Below are 16,205 nucleotides of genomic sequence, written 5' to 3'. Positions count from 1 at the left end.
GACAGAGTAATAACATTTGGCTCTGAGAGACTTGCCTTTAGAGCTTTACTGGGGCCATAGACATGCAGAGTGGCTTGCAGAAGTTGCTTCTTTTCCATCCTTGGTTTTCTGCCTGTAAATTGAAATACAGTATTTGTAATTGTTTTCCATTCCAGGAATGAGGAATCTCAGGCACAGGGGCAGAATGTGTCCCTCCAGCCTACGTAGCCTTTAGGTCTCTCTCTAGGCCTCATCCTCACTCCATGCTAGTCCCCTCCTGGGCTTGCTCCACCACCTCCCTGAGTGCTTAACTGTGACTGCTTCATGTGGGCCAGGATGGAGTTGAGCATGTTATGTATAGATACCTCTGGCTTTTGCAAGCCTGGAATGTCACATCCTTTATTGGATATGCCCAGTTTTTTGCCTCAGGTGCTGCCCATTCTCAGCATGCAACCCGTGAAGTTTGCTCATGGGGGAATGTGACATTTGGGCTGAAAAATGTCCACCATCCCATCTCTATTCCATTATGAAGGTATTCCATATTCTTCACATTCTGGGATATTCAATAAAACCAAAGAGATGTCATCCTTCTCAGTCATTGGAATCCAAATTGATCAATAAACATAGGCCTAAATTCAAAACAGTTAGGCATGGTTAAGCCTATTGACCTTAAACAGTTACCTGTGTTGGATTTAGGGCATATCTGAATTGTTCTGAGCCACTGTTATTGATTGATCAATTTCCTTCAAACTTGTAAATATGGTCATATATGGAAATCTTATCTGTAAAATAGAAATTATAAATATATATTTCTTCAACAGAAATGTTGATTAATGGTTGCAAAATATTCTTTTCAGCCTTAGTATATCAGGATGGCACAAGAAAGAAAAACACGAGAAGAGGAACCAGAGTAGATTCTGAAGAGAAAAGCTCTTACACATTAGAAATTTAGTAAATCTGAAACATTTTTATATTTCACATAATTGTCCCGATCCTGAAGTTGTTTACTCTTAGATAAGTTGCATTGATTTTAATAAGGGAATCTATATATCCAAGCAAGTATATTTAAGTATTGCAGATTTAATTAAAATTTTAATTTAAGATTCTATTTGTTTTGTATAATCTTTAGATGTTGCAAAAATGTGAGCCTTTTTTTCTGAATCAAGAGCAATGGTGGGAAGCCTTCTCTCTGTGTGGTTATTTAGCACAGTGTTTCTCAACCAGTGTGCCTCCAGATGTTTTGGGACTACAACTCCCAGCATTCCTGACCACTGGTCTTGCTAGCTAGGGATGATGGGAGTTGTAGTCCCAAAACATCTGGAGGCACACTGGTTGAGAAACACTGATTTAGCAATCTTTATTTCTTCTACAAAATTCCAAGTGTCTTGACAACAACACAACTCTGCAATCAATAGAACAAATCAACAACAGGCAAAATTATAGCAAACTAAGTTGTCAATTGACAGGCATATCCCCAGCTATAGAGAAAAGACGGAAGACAATGTGTTTTGATTCTGTTTTAATTGGAGCAGCCTAGATAAGCCAGCTTTCCAAAAATATGTATGACAAGCTGGCAGTGATATTTTGAGTCCGCTACTGTTTACATAGAAGCCTACCTTCCCAGCCTTGCAGATGAGTGAGTCTCTCTAGAAGTCGGGCTTTTTGCAGGTGGAAATTTTTACTTTTAACAGCTGTAAAACAGGCAAAAATGCAACATGAGATACTGGAGATTTCAGCTGTTGAATTTCTGCCTCCTAGAGCTATTAAAAATGATGGGTTGGATTGAAAATTGCCTAACTGAAAGAGGAGGCAATACAAGTTGTTGCCCTGAGAAATGGTTCATAAGAGAGTGAAAGGGAGGCTTTTCTTGAGTCAAAGAGGAAAAAAGCTGCTATAGCGAGGGTTAAAAAGTATTAGAAATATGTGGAAAAAAACACTTTTCAACACAAAGCATTTACGATTGTTAAAGACTATTATGTTTTAAGCCATTATTATTTTTTTAAAAAAATACATGATGAAGAAGCACATATGGGAGGAAGACAAAGGCTGTTTGTTGACTGCTTACTTGGCTAAATAAAAGTGGCATGCGAGGGCATGTAATTCCCCGAGTTATTCATTCTAAAGGTGCGGTTGGTCTGTAGTTAAAACATCAACAGGTTCTAACTGTGTGGTTGCATATGTGTATCTTTGTTCTGCTAGGTGAGTTGATTTGTTTTTTTTTTACATGTTTGATAGTGTGAAAAAAGAACATTCAGAAATTATATGATCAATTTATAATTTTTACCATGGGATGTCACTAGAGTGCAGATAGAGAGGAACATGTTAAATTGCTATCTTAAGGATTTGTTTAGCTTGTTCATTAAAAATACAAGCAAACAACCCTTCATTAAAGCATGAATGCATATTGTAGGGATGGAATTCAACACTATAGGAAGCTGAAAATTTTTATATTACATTTTTTATTCATTTCTCCTTCATTTTTGTGACAATTGAGTTTTTGTTGATGTTAGTCTTATCTAAAGTATTTTTTCCATGTTGTAAGCCACCTTGAGCCTGGTTTGAACCGCAGAAAGGTGGCATACAAATAAAATCAGGTGTGTATGTAAAGTAATGTGCAAATGAATTTGGATAAGGTATTTTGGCAGGTTCAGTTACAAGTAAGAGTGCTGTGTACGTTGATGAAAGCTTTAGATTCAACTCTTGCTTGCTTTTGGATTGCATCCAGTGATGCGATTTCTGGATCCACCGCCATCAATGAAGACCCACTTAGCTGGGTATGCATGCATATTCATCACTTAACTGCATTATCAAACCATTACTTCCATGTGCGAATGGCTCACCGCAGGGAAAGTGAACTTCAATTTCATCTTGCCTTGTGTCAAAGGCAATATTTTTTTAATGGAGTCAGTTCACCATAGCTGTCAAGTCCTCCCTTTTTTAAAGGGAAATTCCCTTATGCTGAATAGACTTCCTCATGAGAAAAGGAAAAACTTGACAGCTTTGCAGTTCATGGATTCAGCTACCCATCTCTAACGGAGCTTGCCAGAGGCCGAACAATGTGGTTCAGGCAAGACACAGTATTCACATGTAGTAAAGGAGGGTAGGAGGAACCATGGAGGGGAGATGTGCGTCTTGGGATCCCGGGTTGTCCTGAGTAACTCTGATGAGTGTTGTTTTGTGTTTGTAGTCCTGAGGCAGGGCTACCTGCTATAGGCACAGAAGCATCAGAATTCTGCTGAGGTTCCTGTTTGTGTTCTGGAGGCTGTTTTGTATAAATCCACTCTTTGGATGCAATGTGTCCTTTCTCCATAGTTCATGGCAATGTGGGTGGGCAGCTTGCTTAATATCCCATTCTTCCTTCCTATTGAAGTCCATGGGAGGGAAATAGCATGTGCCAGATCTACTGTAGGCCTGGTGTGAAGTTGCCCTGTTGACGGGTGTGGTCACTGATGGAAGGGCTATGCAAAATAGTGCAACTATATTCCTTTCCTGTGCCACCCATGCATGACTCTTTCAGCTTTTCTGCTTCTGTATTGCAGTCATGCTTCTGCCTAATCGTGTTGACGATCATCTGGCAGGTTTTCTAGCACAGGAACCATATTTATACAAGGAAAACAATAAAAACAAAACAAAGATCAAAATCTGTGTGCAGTCACTTCACCCAGTTACTGGGTTAATTCCCATTAAAATTGGCATATCAAGAAGACAATTTATTCCGGGTTCCCACCAAATCCTGCCTGAACTGAAATAACCTTAAATATGTATGATTTTCAAATAAGGAAAAAGGGAAAAGCCTCCAGGTTCCTAATGAATACCCATGATGGCAAAGCATAGCAGAGCAAGTGCGATAAGAAGCTTTATTCACAGCAATAATTCAGGAGCCTGAAAAATGCATAATTTATAGATCAAAATATTCTCTAGTTACTAGTTAAAACTGACAAACCAGTATCAGTTGTCAGACCAATAATCTGATTTTGCTACTCAACTGATCATTGGCTTCTTCCTTCTCATTAATGTAAACATGGATATTTTTGTTGGATTCATTGGGATCTACTGGATAAGTGACATGAGATTTCTGTTGATTTCCATATATAAAATGGAAAAAAGAGAGAGGCTTCAACATTACAGTTCCATTTGAAGTCAAATGCTAGCATTGCTGCACACAAAAAGGAATGTGCATTGAAAGTATGGGAAACTGAACTGTTTCAAGCATCTGTTCCTGGAATTATTGGTGCTCTGCTTCAGTAGCGGTGTGAAACCTACTCCTCATTATAAGGATAGGGGCACTGTAATACCACACTCTATTTAGTATAGATTTATTATTTATTTACCCTATGATTATTCTTGCATCTATGCTTGATTTTCTCTCTGGTTGGTGCAACTGAAGTTTGACTTTGTCCACATAATCTAAAACTGGTTTACTATCCTAACTCAGCTGTAACAGATGAATGTGTCTCAACCGCTGTAATTATAACCTGCAAGGCAAGCAGAGCGGAAATGGACAAGGGTTCAAAAATGGCAAGACTTACCATGGCTTGCTCCCTAGGCAGCACTTGAACTGATGATTTGAGGAATGGCAGTCAGGGATTAGGCAGAAATTTATGCTGTCTACAGGGGAAAACTAGGGAGATTAGCCAAGGAAAACTCCTTGCACCAATAGGCTACAGTGTGTCAGCTAATAAATCCTGAACTGCATTAAGGCTTTTGCCTCTAGCTTCCTTGCTGATCTGACTAAAAAGGATACCTTCATTTACTGCAGGCACGCCTTTTCCCTTTCTCCTTCCTTCAGTGGATAGGACCTGGGTCTGGCACCAGAGGATTCTAGGTTGGCCATTCTGGCAATACTGCAGCACAATAATGTTGTTGTTGTTGTTTAGTCGTTTAGTCATGTCTGACTCTTCGTGGCCCCATGGACCAGAGCACGCCAGGCACTCCTGTCTTCCACTGCCTGCCGCAGTTTGGTCAAACTCATGTTCGTAGCTTCGAGAACACTGTCCAACCATCTCGTCCTCTGTCGTCCCCTTCTCCTGGTGCCCTCAATCTTTCCCAACATCAGGGTCTTTTCCAGGGAGTCTTCTCTTCTCAAGAGGTGGCCAAAGTATTGGAGCCTCAGCTTCAGGATCTGTCCTTCCAGTGAGCAGCACAATAATAGAATGGGATTTTACTGGTACTTGCAGGTCTTCAACTGGACACAAAGGCAATATTTGGGATATAAAATAAGTAAGGAAATAGATAATTAAATGCCTCAAAGCTTAATTACCAAGAACTGGGTTGGGGGACCTGTTGCCATCTAAACGTTATTGGACTCCTAATTCTCATTAGCCCCAGCCAGCATGGGCAATGGCCTGGGATGATGGGAGTTGTAGTCCAACAATATCTGGAGGGCCACAGGTTCCCTATCCCTGATCTAGAGATCAGGTGGAATGGGTACCATAAGAACCTTTTGTGAGTGACAATATAACCTTGAAATGCACTTTGAAGCAACCCCCCCCCAAAAGTGAAGGCTAACCTAAAAAGTAAATTGACAGAAATGATATTTTTTAAAAAGTAACTCTAGATGGTTTGCTCTTCATGTATCCAACTTGCCTAAGGCTTTGTTTTACTCACAGAAGTCACTTATCCTCAGATTTTTTTTTAGTCTCAAAGGTTTTGAAAGCAGCATACCATCATCCCAAGGTTACATGTGAAGAGGAGAGATAAGGAGATATTACCGTAATTATTTGAACTTACCTTGACTGAACTTACCGGGTCATGTGGCCAACATGACTAAGCTGCTTCTGGCGAACCAGAGCAGTGCACGGAAACGACGTTTACCTTCCTGCCAGAGCGGTACCTATATATGTACTTGCACTTTGACGTGCTTTCGGACTGCTAGGTGGGCAGGAGCTAGGACCGAACAACGGGAACTTTTTAGAAAAGAAAATCCAAAAACCCACAGACCAACCCTGAGCTCTTCAGAACTCTGCAGGCAGCAGTCTAGGCAGTCTCATATTGTTAGGCCTATTGGTCAGTTGGAGGACACAACCAACCACTAGACAGAAAGGCTGATGTGAAGCTGCAAAATTACACATACACACAAATACATATACCACCTCTTAATTAAGGTCAGAAAGAGACAGACCCCAGCTCCAAGGCATTGTGAAAGAAAGAAAGTCCCTTTTACTTCCCCCGCAAAAAGCCCTTGAACCCATTTGATCGCAATTTGGCAGGCTTAACCTATTCTGGAGGAGCTATGGAGTGAAAGTGCATTTCGTCCATATTGGTCAAAAGGAGTTAGAGCTGTTTTTAGATTCCCCTTTATAGTGAATGGGGGAACACAGAACTTTGTTTTATATGGAGCAGCTCAGAACATGAAACACAGATTGCAGCTGAGAGGCTACAGAGCAATTCAGAAACAGATCAGCTCTTCTTTTGTTTTTAAACACAGAGATACAAGGCACATCCTTACAATGCTGGGGGCAAATGCCATACATGCCCATCACCTTATAGCCTTGTTTGCAAGCTTGTAGAGATACCTGATTGGGACATTTTTTTGAAAATGGAAAGCTCTGCTAGTTGGGCCTTGATCCAAACCAGGTTGCCGTTTCTTATGTAAAGCTCCAACAGTATTGTTGAAAAACGTCTTTGTATGGAAATGGAGAGCCCTGTGTTTTTATAAAGACTGCATTCGCATAATTACTGCAGTTCACAGAGTGCATGGACCAAAACCTATTGAAATATGCTGCAGGCATGCCATTGATTCAACAGGACTTTGGATTAGACCCTCAGAATCGTAACTCATGCCGTGCTCCATCTTCTTTTCAGTATTGATGCATTGTTGCTGAACTCTTACACACCTCAACTTATTTCAAAGTCCTGAATAGCTCCTCAAATTCCTGTTGTTCTTTTATCTTCGCTGTGTGCTTGAACTGTTTGTACGGTGAAAAGAAAGGTTAGGCATGCACAGAGGAGAAAAATGACTCGTAGGTAGGGTAGTTTCCAAGGCCAGCCTGGCCTCTAGCAGTGAACGTAATAGACACAGGGATGTGCTGATGTTTTTGTGATGACTGATAACGCAGAGCAGTGGGACATCTGAAGGAGCAACGTGACAACATGCAGGCTGAAAAAACAACAACTGGGGAAAGGACCTTGAAAGATCACCTATACCACACTGAAAGAAAATTTGTTTGTTCACCATCTTAGCCAGACCACTGCACAAATCATCCCCACAGGATGCAGAAGAAAACAGTGGATAAAATAAAAACCAGAACTTGGATAATTATTTTTTACCTAAAATATGTTGCTTATTTGACACATGGGACAGTGGAGGACATGGCCCTCCACAAAAGCCTCAAACATTTGCACCTAAGCTCTACTAAGCTGTTGATGCTTGTAGCCAGCTGCCTGGAGGCCTAGCTCCACAGTTATGGGTGAGCCGAGTCCTGAGCTGCCAGGGGATTGCAGGTCGTGGGCCAGTGGGTGAGTTTCACATAGATATAGCTTTATACAAATATAACAACCACCCTGATGGCTCGGTCCAAAGGTCTTGCCTATTGCAGTCATCTGTTTCCCACCATGACCAACAAAATGCTTCCAGGAAGCCCCCTCTCCGCAACAACCCTTGAAAGCATCAACCCTCTTCTTTTTTGTTTCCCAGCAGCTGGTGTCGAGTGGCATACTCTCCCTGAACATGGAGATTAGATATAGCCACCATGACAGCCATTAATAGATCTTTGTTTCATGAGTTTCTCTTAAAGCCTTCTTACGTTATTGGCCATCTCCACATACTGTGTCAGTGAATTTCCTAAGTTTTGCTTTCTGTTAAGAAGTTGCTTCTTGTGTCTGTTCTGAATCCATTGTCCTGGGTAGCCCTGAGTTTTAGTCTTATGAGAGGAGAAAAAGGTTCTTGCTATCTGCTTGTTTTGTACTGCGGTTACAAAAATATCCACCATGTCCCTCCTTACCTATCTTTTAAAGTTTTACTGTTAAGCTATCTAATAAATTTTTAACAATCCTGTAGTGATCTAGACACCCCAATGTACAATCCAGTTAAACCAAAATACCTCTGTTTTAACCTGAATGGATTTCACTGAATTCTGTGTAGGTGCCATTGGCATAAAGCCAAGAAAAGCAGATTGAATTAATATGCTAATTGTCATCACTTTGTGGTTTACATTTTTGAAAATCAAGATCTATAAATCCTGCACAGGTCATTAATATCAACTATTTCAGAAATGCTATGTGACTGCTGGGATAGCTCAGTTGGTACAGCATGAGACTTTTAATCTCAGGGTCATGGGTTTGAGCCCCAGAGTGCATTGCAGGGGGTTGGCGTAGATGACCCTTGTGATCCCTTCCAACTCTACAATTTTTATGGATTTAAGAGTTTGGATCTATTAATATGTTTTGACTTCAAAACAGCTGAATTTTGTGCTGATCCTGAATAATGGTCTGTGAAATGCAGCTGCTGCTTATTTTCACACATGTTACAGTAGTGAGAGTAATAACTGATATGAATCTCAAAGATGAAAGTAGTGAGAGGGAGAGAAGCGTGAGCCTGCAGTTCAGACTATTATTTGCACCCACCTTCTTTCCATCAGTCTATCGGGTCTGCACATTAGCTAGAGAGATGCACAGTATTAGTAAGATGTCACACTGTTCAGATGCTGTAGGGAGCTGGCAGTATGGCCAAAAAAAAAAGGTTGAGGCAAGACAGGAACGTGATGCCACCATCACAGCTTCTCTTACCTGGGTTGTATGCCTGTGAAGCGGCAGTTTCTGGCAAGATCTCGCTTCTCTGTTCATGGCAGCAGTGCAGGTGGAGTGCCTGGAGGGTCACTGCCTCTTGGGCTTCTGCTGCCTCAGTTGACTGCTTCACTCTGTTTCATGATTGAGCCAGCCCTGTAGTTACTAGTACAGTAGACATCTTGAATCTGAACCAAAACAAAACTGATTGCTCCAGAGTGGGTTGGGCCTATTCTAGCTCCTAGCAGATAAGTATACTTCCCTTGTGTCTTAATTCTATTGTGTTTTATGTTTGCTTAGTACTGTATGTGAATCTGGTCTGGGACCGTAATAAATTTCATTCATTCATTCATTCCCTTGTGTCTTCAGCAATGCATGCATCACAGCCCATGTCTTTTCAAGTGGAACTGTAGGAATCAGCTCCTAGGGGTCAAGGGGTCTTCGGATCCCCAATAAAATATTTGAGGGGGCCGGGTCCCAATATTTGAGGAGCCCCCAAAGTTGATGGCCATTGCCATTCAAATGCTGTGCGTGCACGATGTCATGTGATCAGTTATGTGGGCCAATATTTAATTCAAGCTGGCACCCCAGCAAACTGAATTTTTCTGCCATCGCTTTGTATGCCCTGTGATCTTGAGTTATGAGCTCCCTGTCTGGGTTTCATATATGGGCACTGCGCTATGTGTTGGTGCTTTGTTACACCGTATATTATACTCTGTCATGGTGACATGGGTGTGACTCAGTCTTTGATTCAGAGGCAGCTTTTAAAATTTCTCCCCTTATTTGCCTTATTTGCACTATGTGAGGGGCTGGTGTAAAGTTAGGTCATTTGGAGAGCATGACTGTGCAGTGAAGGGGCACGGGATATATGATGTGTGTTTCTCTCCATCCTACCTGCCTTCTGCCCACAGCTGCACTCTGTCTCCCCCTGTCCATCTTCAGAAGCAGAACAACTTTGTTCTGATGGCATATCTGGGATGTTCCTGTGTATACCTGTGCATTCTCCTTGTATATGAACCCTTTGACGGCTCCATGGACCTCAGCTGGCAGATTGTCAGTGCAGGATGTGGTTTTTAATTACTTAATTAATTAATCAGAAAAATCTGCTTCCATATGAGTTTGGAGCTTTTGTTGTTGTTGTTTAGTCGTTTAGTCGTGTCCAACTCTTCGTGACCCCATGAACCATAGCACGCCAGGCACTCCTGTCTTGCACTGCCTCCCGCAGTTTGGTCAAACTCATGTTCGTAGCTTTGAGAACACTGTCCAACCATCTCGTCCCCTGTCGTCCCCTTCTCCTAATGCCCTCAAAGTTTGGAGCTACTTTTCATTTAACTAATCGATTTACTAAAAGTTTTGTAACCCTACTAAAGTGTTACAGTTAAAATCACATACTGGAAAGATTTTTTTTAAGATTGATAATATTTTAGTCATTTATTTTTTCACTTATCTTTTTGTGCTGTTTTGTTGAGCATGCTAACTGACCGACTAAATTACATGTTTTTATTACTTAGAAAACAATAGGAATTATATAAAAAAAGAACTTCTACCAAGTGTGGTAACAGTATACAAATACACCTCTAGTTTAAATTTCCCATCTCTTTTGATTGTATGCCCCCCCCCAATTGCCTTACAGGCCCTGGAACAATTTAGATAGAACTTTAATACTATTTTATATTGATGGGGAATTCAGAGTACAAATATATGCCGCAACTCAATGTGCGCATTCACAGCAAGAATTTTGCTTAAGGCAGATAAAAATGGACTAAGATTTACTGAATTTTAGCTTGCAATGGAATATCACGTTTTTGACCTCAAAAGGCCAACTACATCCCACTGTGTTGTTTACTGCAATTCAGCTTGGGGTTTTTCCTGTGTTAAACATAGTTTAACACAAACATAGTTGAGTGTATGAGAAGAGAACAATAAAATAAAAAGGTTATTTCTTTTATTTACTGTTGCACCCAATAAAAGGTAAAATATATTCTACCCGGATTGTAGCATTTCATTTTTCAGCAAACAGGTATTGCTTGAGGAGCCCCTATAAATATTATGAATTATTTACATACAGGATGCAAAAGCTGTAAATTGTTCAAGTGGAGCATGAACATTGGATTCTGAGACTTTCAATCTTTTTGTTCTCCTGGAAAATAAATTGTTTAATAATCAAACAGAGTTAAAGTAATTAACTTTATGCCCAATGAACATACAAAAATAGAAGTTGTAAATATTCTCGGTCATTTTTTTGACCTAGAATTCTCAAGTTCCTTTTTATTGAGACTTTAGGAAACACAGCTGGCCACAATAGAAAGGTGATGTGTACAACCACAAGGACGCAAGTTGTTTCTCTGCAGTTTTTATTTCAGATGACGAGTCAGACCACAAAACGGCTTCACTCCATTAAGCAGCCTTGTAAACCATTTCAAAAACCAATTTTGAAACTTGGTTCTAAAAATGCTCCCTGGATTGTGGACTGCTACTCTAGCATTAGGCTTTTTATACTTTTTTAAAAGTTTACCTGAAAGTTATTTGTCTTAAATATTCAAAGTATTTCACCCCCCCCCTTTTTTATTTGCAACAGGAAGGATCGACTGCTTAGGTGTTCTCAGTGCAAAGTTGCAAGATACTGTGATGTACGTTGTCAGGTAATCATTACTCTGATAATTAGCTGCAAATGAATAATGCTAATATGTTACCCTTTTAGCCTTGATATTTTCCCCATTAACTCTTCTTAAGATCTATGAAATTGGTTAACATGGCCAGCAAAAATTACACATGCATCCACATGCACAATGAATTTTTTTATGGTACAGTGTCATTATGTTGCATTTTGATGTAACTTGATATATTTTGATGTTCTGTATTTGTTTTGTTTTTGTGGTTCTTGGTTAATTTACTTATGTCCGCTGTACACTGATATATTGAATTATGTTACGGTACTTAAAAATGATTTATTATTAGAACAGTTTGGAACTGATATCCTGCTTTATCACTACCCGAAGGAGTCTCAAAGCGGCTAACATTCTCCTTTCCCTTCCTCCCCCACAACAAACCTTCTGTGAGATGAGGGGGGCTGAGAAATCTCTCAGACTGGAAGAACTTCCTGACAGTAAGAGCTGTTCAGCAGTGGAATTTGCTGCCAAGGAGTGTGGTGGAGTCTCCTTCTTTGGAGGTCTTTAAGCAGAGGCTTGACAGGCATATGTCAAGAATGCTTTGATGGTGTTTCCTGCTTGGCAGGGGGTTGGACTGGATGGCCCTTGTGGTCTCTTCCAACTCTATGATTCCATGATTCTAAGTGTGACTAGCCCAAGGTCACCCAGCAGCTGCAGGTGGAGGAGCAGAGACCCGAACCCGGTTCCCCAGATTACGAGTCTACTGCTCTTAACCACTACACCACACTGGCTTAATATTATTAGTAGTAGTAGTAGTAATAGTAGTATTCTAGGGTTTTGAATGTGGAACTTGCTTTGCATTTTTTACGTATCGGTTCTTTTTTGCTAGGATTTATTAGCTGCTTAAACAATTCTATTGAAATATGAAGCGGTATACAAATTAACTGTAACTAAAAAGCTACATAATACTTAGCCATAACAAAAACCGAACCAAACACCTGCCTAAAAATGCAACCAGAAGCACTATGTTACATTGGTCGGACTTCACCAAGTTAAACTGTTCATGCAAAATACACACAGGGTTACTGTGTTCTTCTGCAGCAGCAGGTGCAGCCATGACAGTGCCTAAACTAGGAAAGGCTGTGCCTGCTTCGAAGCAGTCCGTATTCACTCTGTGAATGGATTCAGATCGGCAGTGATCATAAAGATGTGATTCCAGTGTCTTTCTAACTTTAAAAAGCACTGCTAAGATTAGAAGAACGAGACACACGATTTTGTGTGATGTTGCATATTTCATCTCCTTGCTCCTTTAAAGGCTGCATAAACAGTTGATCATCTCAGTGTCACTTCTAGCATATTTTAAACTCCTTCCCAGCATTTATTTTAGGAACAAAGCATGTCAGATAAAGGCTGGCTTCAAAGAACAATTTTAGTTGGCTCGGGAGGAACATGCCAGTACAGCTACGTTATGCAGAATGATGTCTTAATGATTCGAGACACGACTGTTTATTTAGGGTGAAAGAAACTGGATTCATATAACCTTTATTTGCTGGATATTTTGAGTTACAGTTATATTCCGATAGCTCTCGCTTTGTAGTCCATGCGAAACAGTTAGAAGGGTGAACTTTCCGTGAAGTTCAAAACCATTATTTGTAAGGGCGAGTAAAACCAAGTTGAGAGTGGGAACTTTTCACAAAAACTTGCACAATTAGCTTTCAGCAGTTTTTCAGAGACGGCCTGGTTAATCTTCTGTGCACACCTTCACTTTGAAATGGCTTTCTAGCATCATGAAATCAAATCTGTTAGGGTATGTGAATTATACGATGTGAATTATACGAATATACCTTATACTGAGTCACACCATCGGTCCATCTAGCCCAGTAAAGTCTATTCTGACTGGCAGGGCTCATCTTATCAAGAGCCCTTTTAGCTGGAGATGTTGCGGATTGAACCTGAGACCCTGAATCTTTCCTCTGAATTAAGTTGTTGTGCACCTTCACATTGATTACATGATCTCCGAGTGGCTGGAATTGTGTTGGCAGAATAAAGAAACCACCCCTTCAAAATAATGGTACATGAGGAATCACCCATTGGGTAGTGAACAACGTACAAACCACTCTGGAAGGTGTGCACTGAGGAGTGATTTAGTGGCCATTTTGGCTTCTCCAAAAATTCTTCTTTCACACTAAAAATATTGTGAACATTTGGTGCAGGCCTAGTTCAAAGACATCAAGGATGAAATTAAAATATGAGCTATATAATTTTAAATCACTATTTCATATGCCAGAAACACAAATGCTTTTAGCCCATTCAGCTGCTTTTACAGATTTGTGTGTAGTGGCACTCCTTAATCCCATGTCATGCCTCTTGCTTCTGTTGTCTGCCTGCCTGCCCGCCTCTGTGCAAAGCCTTAAGCAGAAATCTGGCATAGCAGCAGCAGCAGCAGCAGCAACGAAAACCCAGAAAAATCTTTTTGAGGTAGAAATCAAGGGACAGTCAAAATTGGAGGCTGAACATAAATATTCTGAGGAGAGGATTACTGATTCCATTGGGCCAGGATCAGAGTTGCTGCAAAGCATAAAGCTCCACTGAAAAGAACGGCATCTTACAAAAGGCAGAGATTTGTTCCTGATCATTTTTCCATAGGAGATCAGATTTAGAGAAAAATAAGGGGGACCTGCAACCAGACTGACTACTGCTGTTTGAGTGTTCTAGCTAGTCAGGACAACCCATTCCTTTCCTACGCTGTTTTATGCACCCCTCCCAAGAGTCAGTCAGCTTTCTGTGACCACTGAATGTGATCAGTCTTCATTAGGCTAGTTCTGGGGTGCCCACTCTCTTTAGGAGGTATTTTAGATGCCACCCCCCAAATACCTCCTTATCTGCTGAAATGGTCTGTTTTGTCTACTTTAGGGATCCACACTCACCTATGAATGTAGGAAATTGGATGATATTGGTACATATTGGCTAGATTCAGGTGTTACTCTGAACCAGAGCATTCCAAACATTTATGTTGGTGACACACTTTTTAGACATGCATCATTTTGCGACACAGTAATTCAGTTTTACTAGCAACCCAGAGGTTAAACTAACCCCTTTCCAGGCTCAGGAGGAGCACGGTGAGCATTTGTGCAACATACCTACACATTGCAACACTCTACTGTGTCGTGACATACAGTTTAGTTTTACATAAACAAGCTTAGCCTCCTCCTGTGCTTATGAGATACCACTTCCCTCCCTCCCACACAGCTGGGAAGAGGAGTGTGGAAGCTTCTGCTTCATTAATTGATTATTCACAGGTCTCACCTAGATCTGAAATTGTGGTTAATTTTACCAGCAGTTCCTTTCAAACAAGCAAGCTTCACACACCATGGTTTGAAATTTGCTTGTTTGAAGCTAATCATAGTTAATATTAACCAGTTTGTTTGTTGTTTTTTCATTTATTTATTTTTTACTGAATTTTAATAACAACAGGGGGGAAATAACGCAAGAAAAATTAGTTTAAAAATAATAAGCTGTCAAAAATTGCTGATAAGGAGATATAGGGAAAGGATATATAGTTTATGATTACAAAACCTACATCAAAACAATTACAAATGTCTATTTCACAAAAGATAAAAGTATCAATAAAGGTAAAGGGACCCTTGACCATTAGGTCCAGTCGTGACTAACTCTGGGGTTGCGGTGCTCATCTCGCATTATTGGCTGAAGGAGCCGGCGTACAGCTTCCAGGTCATGTTGCCAGCATGACAAAGCCGCTTCTGGTGAACCAGAGCAGCACACGGAAACGCCGTTTACCTTCCCGCTGGAGCGGTACTTATTTATCTACTTTGACGTGCTTTCGAATTGCTAGGTTGGCAGGAGCTGGGACCGGGCAACGGGAGCTCACCCTGTCATGGGGATTTGAACTGCTGACCTTCTGATTGGCAAGCCCTAGGCTCTGTGGTTTAACCCACAGCACCACCCGCATCCCAAAAAGTATCAATAAACTGTACTAAATCCAGACATTTACATAGACCTGTGGGACATGACAATCCAGTTTGTATATGAAATAAAATTAAACCAAATGGTGAAGAAGCAATTTTGAGCACTTTGGCACCCAGACATTTTTAGCTTATGTGAGGTTTTTTTTTAAAAAAATAACTCTGATTTACCAAGTCTTGACATAGTCTAATAGTTCAGATTATTGAAATCAAAGCAGTTCTGGCCTAGGCTGCAGTTGAAAGATGTGAGATCAGTTCCTTGTTATTCAGATCTTGACCCAAATTTACAAATTCAAAAGAGTCAAACAAGAGGAGGGGATGAATCGTTTGTCTGGTTATGAGTGAGATCGCAGAAAATACTTTTGTCCAGAACTCCTTTATCTAGGTGCAGTTTCAGCACATGTGTTGGTAGGTCCCAGTATCCTGGCAGAGTAGCTTAGTGTGGTCTGTAAAACAGTTGAAAGAAGAAATGTAACAACTATATAGGGAAGTTGTTAGTATGTGGGTTGCCCCCCCCCCCAGATAATGTTAGTTTAATCAGTGGGGTGAAATTTTGTCAGAGAGCTTAAAATGGAAGGGCAATTTTTATATTACAGAAATAGGGAAAATATTTTCATTTAATACACAGTGGTAGAATTCTGCTCAAATTCTAATATGTCTCCAGAATCCTACAAAGTCACTTATACTGAGGTTTGGGTAATATGCAAAATTATTTAGATGTAAAAGACAGATGGTTGATCAGCTAAAACATTTAAATGATTGGAAGTTCTAATAGCAATTCATACCTTACTGTAAAAATAGACCGAGTGTTTCAACAGCATTTCTTGCAAAAACCATATGTCCAACCGTAATCAGTGGCTTGGATCCAAATATTCTTATGCTTGCACAAAATCACTTTTATCTGTGCACT

The 16,205-nt window shown here is 40.4% G+C and overlaps 1 protein-coding gene across 14 annotated transcripts in view; it reads left to right on the top strand.

Annotated features, from left to right (window-relative positions):
- SMYD3 (SET and MYND domain containing 3) overlaps positions 1 to 16,205 on the top strand; it is a 345,088-nt gene that overhangs the window by 21,386 nt on the left and 307,497 nt on the right. For 8 of the 14 annotated variants that reach the window (XM_088666492.1, XM_035108332.3, XM_035108337.3 and 5 more), the window contains one exon: positions 11,282 to 11,345. In XM_088666492.1, the coding sequence (XP_088522618.1) occupies positions 11,282 to 11,345 (64 nt within the window). Of the gene's footprint in view, positions 1 to 11,281; positions 11,346 to 16,205 lie in introns of those variants that run through there. The other 6 variants (XM_088666497.1, XM_088666496.1, XM_035108334.3 and 3 more) reach the window with 1 other exon arrangement.

This window comes from Zootoca vivipara, chromosome 3 (genome assembly GCF_965207765.1).
Source record: "Zootoca vivipara chromosome 3, rZooViv2.hap1.1, whole genome shotgun sequence".
NCBI lineage: Eukaryota > Metazoa > Chordata > Lepidosauria > Squamata > Lacertidae > Zootoca > Zootoca vivipara.
The sequence above is the reverse complement of the archived record's forward strand: the minus strand, read 5'-3'. Positions and strand labels throughout refer to the sequence as shown.